Source organism: Cyprinus carpio, chromosome B17, assembly GCF_018340385.1.
Source record: "Cyprinus carpio isolate SPL01 chromosome B17, ASM1834038v1, whole genome shotgun sequence".
NCBI lineage: Eukaryota > Metazoa > Chordata > Actinopteri > Cypriniformes > Cyprinidae > Cyprinus > Cyprinus carpio.
The window spans coordinates 14,308,715-14,318,410 of NC_056613.1; the positions used below are offsets into that span (position 1 = coordinate 14,308,715).

Genomic DNA, 9,696 nt, shown 5'->3' on the forward strand with positions numbered 1-9,696 from the left:
CATACTTGGCCACATGTCACGTCACTTTCATATAAGAGGTAACATGACTTGTTGAGAATATATATATATAAAGTGATGATGTTACTGACCATTTTCTTGTATCGTGCATTCTGCGTATTGATGATAACTATATGGCTTCGCGTTATCATCCGGGCAGAACTATTGTTCCAGCCACCAAAGACAGATTTCGCAAATAACCTGCCTGATTTATCTCAACTGCTCTGTGTACCCATAAATACACATGACGAAATGACTGGCAACATGGGCCCCATCTTCTCTAATACATTAGAAGCTGTTGCCCCCATCAAATTGAAAAAGGTTAGAGAAAAACGTATTGTGCAATGGTACAACAGTAATACCCACTCTCTCAAGAAAGAAACTTGTAGTCTTGAGTGCAAATGGAGAAAAACTAACGAAGTTTTTAGAATTATGTGGAAAAACAGTCTGTCTAGCTATAGACAGGCTCTAAAAACTGCCAGGGCCGAGCATACCCACAAACTTATAAAAAAATAACCAAAACAATCCAAGGTTTTTATTTAGCACAGTGGCTAGATTAACAAATAAACAGACGCCACCCAATCTAAATATTCCCTCACAGTTAAATAGTAATGACTTTATGAATTTCTTCACTGATAAAATAAATAACATCAGAAATACAATAACAAATGTACATTCTACAGCGTATATTACTTTTATCCATCGCACCCAAAGATAAACTGTAGTGCTTTACTTAACTATAGGACAGGAAGAGCTAAATAAACTTATTACTGCATCTAAACCAACAACCTGTTTATTAGATCCTGTACCCACAAAATTACTGAAAGAGTTGTTACCTGTAGCAGAAGAACCGCTTCTCAATATTATTAACTCGTCATTATCTTTAGGTCACATCCCAAAACCGTTCAAGCTGGCGGTTATTAAACCTCTTATTAAGAAACCACAACTAGATCCTAGTGAACTGGCAAATTACAGACCCATTTCAAATCTTCCATTTATGTCTTAAATTTTAGAAAAGTTGTGTCTGCTCAACTGTGCTCCCTCCTGCAAAAAAATGATCTCTATGAAGAATTTCAGTCGGATTTCAGGCCCCACCATAGCACAGAAACTGCACTTGTTAAAATTACAAATGACTTGCTTCTTGCATCAGACCAAGGCTGCATCTCATTGCTAGTTTTACTTGATCTTAGTGCTGCGTTCGACACCATAGATCACGACATACTCATAGATAGATTACAAAACTATACAGGTATCCAAGGGCAGGCTTTAAGATAGTTTAGATCCTACCAGTCCGATCGCTACCACTTTGTTTATAAATGGGGAGTCATCTCATTTATCACCATTAAAATATGGATTGCCACAAGGATCTGTCCTAGGTCCTCTGCTATTTTCAATATACATGTTGCCCCTTGGTAATATTATTAGAAAATACGGGATTAGTTTCCACTGTTATGCTGATGATACTCAACTATCTCAATGAGACTAGATGAAACTTCTAAATTATCTAAGCAAACAGAGTGTGTTAAAAATGTAAAAGATTGGATGACCAATAATTTTCTCCTATTAAATTCAGATAAGACAGAGATATTACTTATTGGACCAAAAAACATTACACAGAATCTCATAGATTACAATTTGCATCTAGACGGATGTACTGTAACTTCCTCTACAGTCAAAAATCTGGGTGTTATATTAGACAGTAACTTGTCTTTTGAAAAACATATTTCCCATGTTACACAAATAGCATTCTTTCCATCTTAGAAACATTGCCAAGCTACGAAACATGTTACCTGTTTCTGATGCAGAAAGATAGTCCATGCATTCAATGACCTCTAGACTGGACTATTGTAATGCACTGCTAGGTGGTTGTCCTGCATCCTCAATAAACAAGCTACAGGTAGTCCAAAATGCAGCAGGCTAGAGTCCTTACCAGGTCAAGAAAATATGATAATATTACCCCAATTCCACAGTCTCTGCACTGGCTACCTATTAAGTTCCGTATCAGTTACAAAATATTATTACTTACTTATAAGGCCCTTAATGGTTTAGCTTCTGCGTACCTAACTAGTCTTCTACCACGCTACAATTCATCACGCTCCCTAAGGTCACAAAACGCTGGACTTTTGGTAGTTCCTAGGATAGCAAAGTCCTCTAAAGGAGGTAGAGCTTTTTTCGCATTTGGCTCCCAAACTCTGGAATAGCCTTCCTGATAATGTTTGGGCTTCAGACACACTCTCTCTGTCTAAATCTAGATAAAAACACATCTCTTTGGCCAAGCATTCAAATAATGCATCTCATAATCTTGGACATTATTATTTTTTATATTATTCTTTAGCTTGGGTTAAACTAATTAATTTTACTTGGCTGGAACAGCAGCTACGCAAATTATGTCTTCATTTGTTTTTCTGTTTTGCCACGGGATGTAACTAGGATTTACAAAAGCTCCAGTCTGGATCCAGAACACCCGAGAAGAGATGATGCCAACCCCTCAGAGGACCTCAGATGATGCTAACCCTGAAACAACATACAGAACTACCACATTTTGCTATAACATTGATGTTAATAGTGTTAATCATCTGTTTGTTTACATATTTTATTGATTTTTCCGAACATTTCTGCCGTATGCACATAAACTGACAGTCATCACTGATAAGCTACTACTAAATATTGTAGAAACTTAATTTTCTGTAAAGTTGCTTTGCAATGATTTGTATCGTAAAAAGTGGCATACAAATAAACTTGAATTGAATTGAATATATATATATATATATATATATATATATATAACTATATATATATATATATATATATTAGTGCTGTCAAATGATTAATCAACGATTAATCACATCCAAATAAAAGTTTTGTTTACATAATATATGTGTGTATACTGTGTATATTTATTATGTATATATAAATACACACACATAAATTATATATTTAGAAAATATTTACATGTATATAACATTTATATATTTATATTCTTATATTTTATATTATATATAAATATATTTAATATATAAACATAAACATATTCTTCTTAAATATATACATGCATGTGTGTGTATTTATATATACATAATAAATATACACAGTATACACACATATATTATGTAAACAAAACTTTTATATTAATCGTGATAAATCATTTGACAGCCCTAATATATATATATATTATCTATTAAGACAAAACATATAAAGTTGAATGCACAAAAAAAAGCAAAAACATACAGTTCAGTGTTTTTATTATTATTATTAGTTTGCCTTCTTAGTGCTGATTGGTTTACATGACATTCAAAGCCTTATTTCAACAAAAACCCAAGTCCCTAACTTTCTCCATAGCATCTCCTTTAGGTTCCACAGAAGAAAGTCACAGAGGTTTGGAGTTTCATAACTTTACACCATCTTGCAAAACTTCCTGCTTAATGCAGAAGTTAATTGCTGAGAAAGATTAAGCAGAAACAACTGTCATACAAGCATTATGCTGTTTTACAATTTGCTAATGCTACAAGGAAAGAAAAATCATTGAATAATTGTCTAAAGTACCACACAGCTCATGTCCACACCTTGTTAAACAATAATAAATGGCAAGACATTACTGGGAATTTAAACCCATATTTTATATATATATATATATATATATAAAAAAGTATGACTTTGCAAAGCATTACATATAAATAAAAAAAGAGATATAAATATCTTATAAAAATATATAAGAGATCAAGAAAAGGGCAGTTTATTGGTCATTTAAAAGTTTAAGTGCACATTTCAAGGGGATGTGTGCGGTGCAAGTTCTCCATTCTGGTAAACAAACCATTGCAAAAGAATACATGGGTTTCCTTTGTGGCATAAGAACTTGCCCACATGAATGCTCCTCACAGAGCTACTTCAAAACAAGCAAGGTAGTATAATAAATATTTGCTGTCATATTAACATGAGACAGAAATCAATTGGCCATCTTTTGACGAAGAGCAATTTATATTAGGGAAAATAATCCAAACTCTTCAGCAACACCACAATCTCTCCCTTTTTTAAGATGGACATTGAAGCTCTAGTATTATAGGAAATATGTAGCTTCTTTCATCTGCATTATGTCTAAAAAACAATTGAGCTGTCTTCTGTTCTTATCACATTTTGGTTTGGTCAGAAAAACCGCAGCATCCTCTTTACTCATTTGTCATCCTTATTCTAGAGAAGATTGTCTACTGATATGACATCATGTTTTCATTTGTTTAACACAAGAATGAACACCATCTTACCAAAAACAACAACCCTTTTACAGATAATATGTTTGCTTAACCAATATAGATATTCCACCTACACAAGTGCAATCATTTAAAGGCATAGTTCACCCAAAAATAACACAGAAGAAGAAGAAAAATCATGCACATTACTTTTTTTGGTGAATTATTTCTTTAAAAGACAATATGACAATATATGAATCAAATATCAGGTGGAAGAAGCATAATATTTTAGTATATAAAGCATTTATCATATGCATTGAATAATTTGAAGAGTTTGAATTCTCTTGTTTGTCTGCAAGAGGCAGCAATTGAAGATCATGTCAATAATTTTATTACATTTATAAGGATAGTTCACATAAAATGAAAGTTCTGTCATCATTTGCCCAGTCTCACGGTCACCCCTGTGAAACACAAAAGAAGAGATTTTGACTGGTTTGTTTAAGGCATTTTTAATTAGTTTTAAAACAGAAAAACACACAAACAAACAAAAGGCATGCCTTTGGAACAGTATGAGGGTGAGTAAATGATGAGAGTAACTCTTCCTTTAAGAATCCAAACAGAACCTAATTTGGAATTGAAATGAATTTCCACTAAAATGATATAAATATATACAAGATTATAATTGGTTAAAATAAGCAGACATTAAATATTTCTCAGCAGTTTTTTTAATCTATATAAGATTATAAGTGATTAAAATAAGCAGATACCAAATATTTCTCAGCAGTTTTATGATCTTCACATTTCACTTTCATGTCTGCTCTTCAGTGACATAGCTGTGCTTAATGTGTTGCGTGAATAGTTTTTGTTTTGCGTGACCTTTGTGAAATGGTTCTGGATGTACTTGCGGAACATTGTAGTGGCGAAGCAATACACCAGCGGGTCCAGTAGGCAGTTGAGCCCCATAAGCATGAGGGTGATCTGGTGAGCATCGTTTAACCTTTGGTGAGTTTCCATGCACCAATCTTTCTTCAAGTGCAGCACAGACAACACCCAGGGACCTTGCACCACGTGGTGGGGCAGGAAACAGATCACAAAGACGCCTATGACAGCACACAGCATCCTCAAAGCTCTCCGTTTATTACCACCGGCACGCTTTCCTGTGCTGGCTCGAGGCTGACTGATGGGTTGCGTCAAAAGAGCTCGAGCAATCAAAATGTTGCAGACAATCACCATCAAGAAAACAAGAAAGAATATGCCAATAATGATGAAGTGGGAGATGGCCACTAGGTATATTGTAGAGGGTTCCTGGTTTTGATAACCCTCAAAACAGCGATTGTCCTTCTGGATTCCCTCTTGAATAAGATATTTAATTGTAGCTGCAAGAGTGATGACCCAGATGAACGCGGAGACGATTGTGCCACGTTTCCAGCAGTCAGAAGAAGCGGCCACCAGCGGCCTGGTAACGGCCCAGTAACGGTTAATGCTGATGACAGCAAGGAAGAAAACAGAGCAGTATGTGTTGATGAAGAAAAACGAGCCTGCGATACGACAGAGGAAATCTGGGAGTTCCCAGTGACCGTCATTTTTGTAGTAATAAATCCAGAACGGTAGAGCAAACACAAACAGCAAGTCTGCAACGGTCAAGTTGGTCATGTAGATTCGAATCTCATTCATGGCTTTAGATTCCCGCATATGGTGCAGCACATAAAGAGCGTAGCTGTTGGCCAACAACCCCAAGGCAAAGACCAGGCCATAGAATATGGGAAAGACAGTGTAACGAAATTTTGAGTCAATGAATACGCTGGCACTGCTGTTACTTTCAATGGTCACACAGCCATTGGTAGAATTCGTCATCTTGTGCACCTGAGAACAAAACAGACCAAAAAGACAATATAAAATTAAATTAAGTTCCTTCTAGTATACTTGGAGTTAGTCATCTAAAAATGATATTGGCTGAGACGGAGGAGGTAGTATTCCCCTGTCTGTTTATAATGGTTAGAATTTTTTATTTTTTTTTGTTTGTTTGTTTGTTTGTTTTTGTTATGGTAAGTGTTGCCTTAGAAGTAAAGTGTCTAATTTCTGCACTACACTGAAATAATGAAACTGAAATAGTTTGAAACTGTTTTCAAACAGGTTTCCCAAACACCTGAACCCCGACTGCCACTGGCTGGCCAAACTAACAGTCCTGCCCTGAGCTCAGACACTGGTTTGGACAATGTTTGATACTGTCACAAAACACGATGTTTACACTTTCATCTTTTAAATTGCTTTCTTTTGGGTTGTTCACACAGAACACATTTTTGTAGTAAATATATAGGCCTATAATTTGGGCTTTAGAGATGTCTCTGCATATAACACAGGATAAGTGAACATGTCACTTTTATTAACTAGAAATGTGGGAGAGCAGCATTGAGAGCGGTAACACTTATTTCTCATGATTACATGTTCTGGAAAGCATTAGGTTTTTTTCCCTCATCGTTGCATGTCTATCTGCAATCTCTTAGTGAAAGCAGGAAATGAATTTGTGTATTTTTTTTTTTTAACCACATACACCATATTACATCAAAATATGTTTTTCTAACCAAGACTTACAATGTCAGATACTATAAAGTACTCTTCGTTCAGCATTTTTTAAATAGGAAAGTTATTCAGTTTATGATTCTTCGGGATATAATGTAGAAATAATGTAGAAGCTATTGATAAGAGACCTTAAAGCCTTGACCTCAAAACAGCATGTGAACATTTTTGCTGTTATCACCCAGGAACTTCACTGCCCATATACCCTTTATGGCATGCAAAGGGGACATCCTGTACTACATAGCATATTGTCACGCAATATAAGCTGTCTCAATGGAACCTGACAGTAAACGGCAGCTTTTCAGCAACAATACAATATATTATACAATGTCTCACAATAAAACAGTGACAGCATTAAATAGCAGACATTTACCTGAATGTATGCTTAGCCTATTTTCTAGCACCAACCTCCCCTATAATTGATTACAATAGCGTAATTTTAAGCAGAACCACAGACCATGGCATTACTTATTCACATTACATCGCAATATTTGCTTTACACTTATAATAAATTGTTCATTTGTACTTTTAAGTTAAATATCACACTGTATGGGACTTTTTTTGCATATGAATCACAGTGGGCTTTTCCAGCATTACATGTGGCAATACTGCATCTTCACCAAACCGACATACAAGCAGAACTATATATATATATATATATATATATATATATATATATATATATATATATATATATATATATATATATGGTGTAAACAACACACATTGTATAATATATCGTATTGTTGCTGAAAAGCTGCCGTTTACTGTCAGGTTCCATTGAGACAGACAGCTTATATTGCGTGACAATATGCTATGTAGTGCAGATATATATATCTGATCACAATTTTGTCTTAACAGAACATCACAACAAGATAGCACGCGGTCTACTGCGAGCGACGCCGATCTATAATCTATTCTAGTCTATTACACATGAAAAAGCACACTTTTACGTGTGCTTTCCATATTTTTTAACAATTAAAAACTTTTAACCCATTAAAAACTATTTTAAATGATCACAAAACTACATTTATCTCTTATCCTACCTTGTAGTTCCCGGTGATTGTGATGCTCGAGCACAGCGCTGTGAGCGTTCACGCCTTCAGCGCTCAGCTTTTCATAAACACACAGTCACGCCTCCCGCTGTCACTTCCTATTTTTCACACCAGTTGTATTCCAGAGAACGTTGTGATACGACTTCGTTTATATTAATAAGCTTGAAAGTTATGCAGTTATCCACAATCTCTTCATGAGATTGTTCGGGGAAAAAACGCACTGGCATTGGGAACTTTTAAGAAAAGTTCAAACCAATAGTCAGGCGTGCAACTATCCAGTGTTGGGGGGTATGCAGCAAAATAATTTTGCCCCCCCCCCCCCACCACATTTAAATAAATAAGTGTGCCGGACATCATCATGTATGGACTTAAAATAATAAATGTTTATTTTAAAGTATATCAGACAGCCACTGTAAGCCTGTAATATAATACACACACACACACACATACATATACACACATATATACACATAAACACATATATATATAGTATATATATATATATAATATATATATATAATATATATATATATATATATATATATATATATAGCAAAGATCTTTAAAGATAGAGAGAGAGATGTGACCCTAATTACAGCTTAATGTCACCCAGCCAGATGTAACTGTAGCCTGTATGTCTGAAAGCACAGCTGAGCTAACATGAACAGCTAATGGTAAAAAAAAAAAAAAAAAATAATCTACTTGTTTCCATGATAAACCAGCCTTATTGCATAAGTAATGTTTTACAGCTTCTAGTCATGTATTGTTCATGCTACCTTATATTTACTAGTTGTTATTTTACTTTAATAAAATTGAGATATGTCATGCAATGGATTGGTACCATAGGGTTTAAACCAAAATCTAAATGTAGATATCAGCAACATTATTTAACAGTAAGTTAGTAAACACTTGCCAGTCAACATTAATATTTGCAAGCCTCCAAGTTTGTTAGCAAATCTATGCATGATTCCACGGTAAACCAGAGATGTTAAAGTTGTTTTCCAGATTCTTGTCATTTATTGTAAATGCTACCTTATATTTTTCAGTTTTCAGCTCAGCAACCTCGGTTTTGCATATTCTAAGCTAGCTACATATTGTGTCTGCTACATTCCCAGTGTTAGCAAACGCTAGTCTGTTAACATGAATAACGTATTTGCAAGCCTCCAAGCATAGACGTCACATTTTAAATCCTACCTGTTGCCTTTCACCATCCACTTATTTAGCTGCTGTCGCATCCCCTGCCATGCCATCTCCTTTTCCCTCTTTTTTTTTCTATTTTTAGCCCCCGATAGCTTTTTTGCTTTATCCGTCTTTTTCGAGTTTCAACGACAACTCACTAAAACTACTGCTGCTCACTCAGCGCTCACGGCGCCCCGCCCATTCGCGATATTACCCTTCTATGTCTAAATTCTATGATGGAATCTTATGAGGGCACCGGCGCCTACTCTAGCTTGTTAGTCCTCTAAAATTTATATAACTTTTTTATATATATAACTTTTATTATTAAAAAAAAAAATTAACCATCGCTTTGGCGCCCCCCATGGTGCGGCGCCCCTATGCGCCGCATATAGCGCATACCCACTTTTTGCGCCACTGCCAATAGTTGATGAATCTCTGCTCTGTTTTATTTTGAGGGGTAACTCGTTAAATAGAACTCTGCCAGGAACCTTCAAAGTCTAAGGCCGTTCAGAGTCCTCTAAGATGATAATTTGGCTCACTGCCCTTGACTATTTATAGTCATCTTATGTTTGTTTATCAAAATTCAAGAGAAGTAGTTTTTCCCAATAGGAATTTAAAAGGCTTCCAAAAAATGTGTCTTGTGAGACCTCACTGGACCATGATTCAGTCCCATGTTAATAAAAAAATATGGTCAAATTCATTGGAAA

The 9,696-nt window shown here is 35.2% G+C and overlaps 1 protein-coding gene across 4 annotated transcripts; it reads right to left on the reverse strand.

The window, feature by feature from the left end:
• Positions 1–3,222: 3,222 nt before the first annotated feature.
• Positions 3,223–9,040, reverse strand: LOC109081280 (platelet-activating factor receptor-like). Of its 4 annotated transcripts, none has more exons than XM_019096271.2 (3): positions 7,802–7,929; positions 5,055–6,041; positions 3,223–4,639 (listed from the first exon to the last, which is right to left on the reverse strand). In XM_019096271.2, the coding sequence occupies exons 2-3, from the start codon at positions 6,030–6,032 to the stop codon at positions 4,634–4,636; spliced, it is 984 nt and encodes a 327-aa protein (XP_018951816.1). In that variant the 5' UTR covers positions 6,033–6,041; positions 7,802–7,929; the 3' UTR covers positions 3,223–4,633. The 4 variants fall into 4 exon arrangements, with proteins under 4 accessions (XP_018951816.1, XP_042598348.1, XP_042598349.1 ...); XM_042742414.1 differs by having other exon boundaries at positions 4,946–6,041; XM_042742415.1 differs by lacking the exons at positions 3,223–4,639; positions 7,802–7,929 and adding an exon at positions 9,005–9,040 and having other exon boundaries at positions 4,672–6,041.
• Between the last annotated feature and the right edge of the window lie 656 nt (positions 9,041–9,696).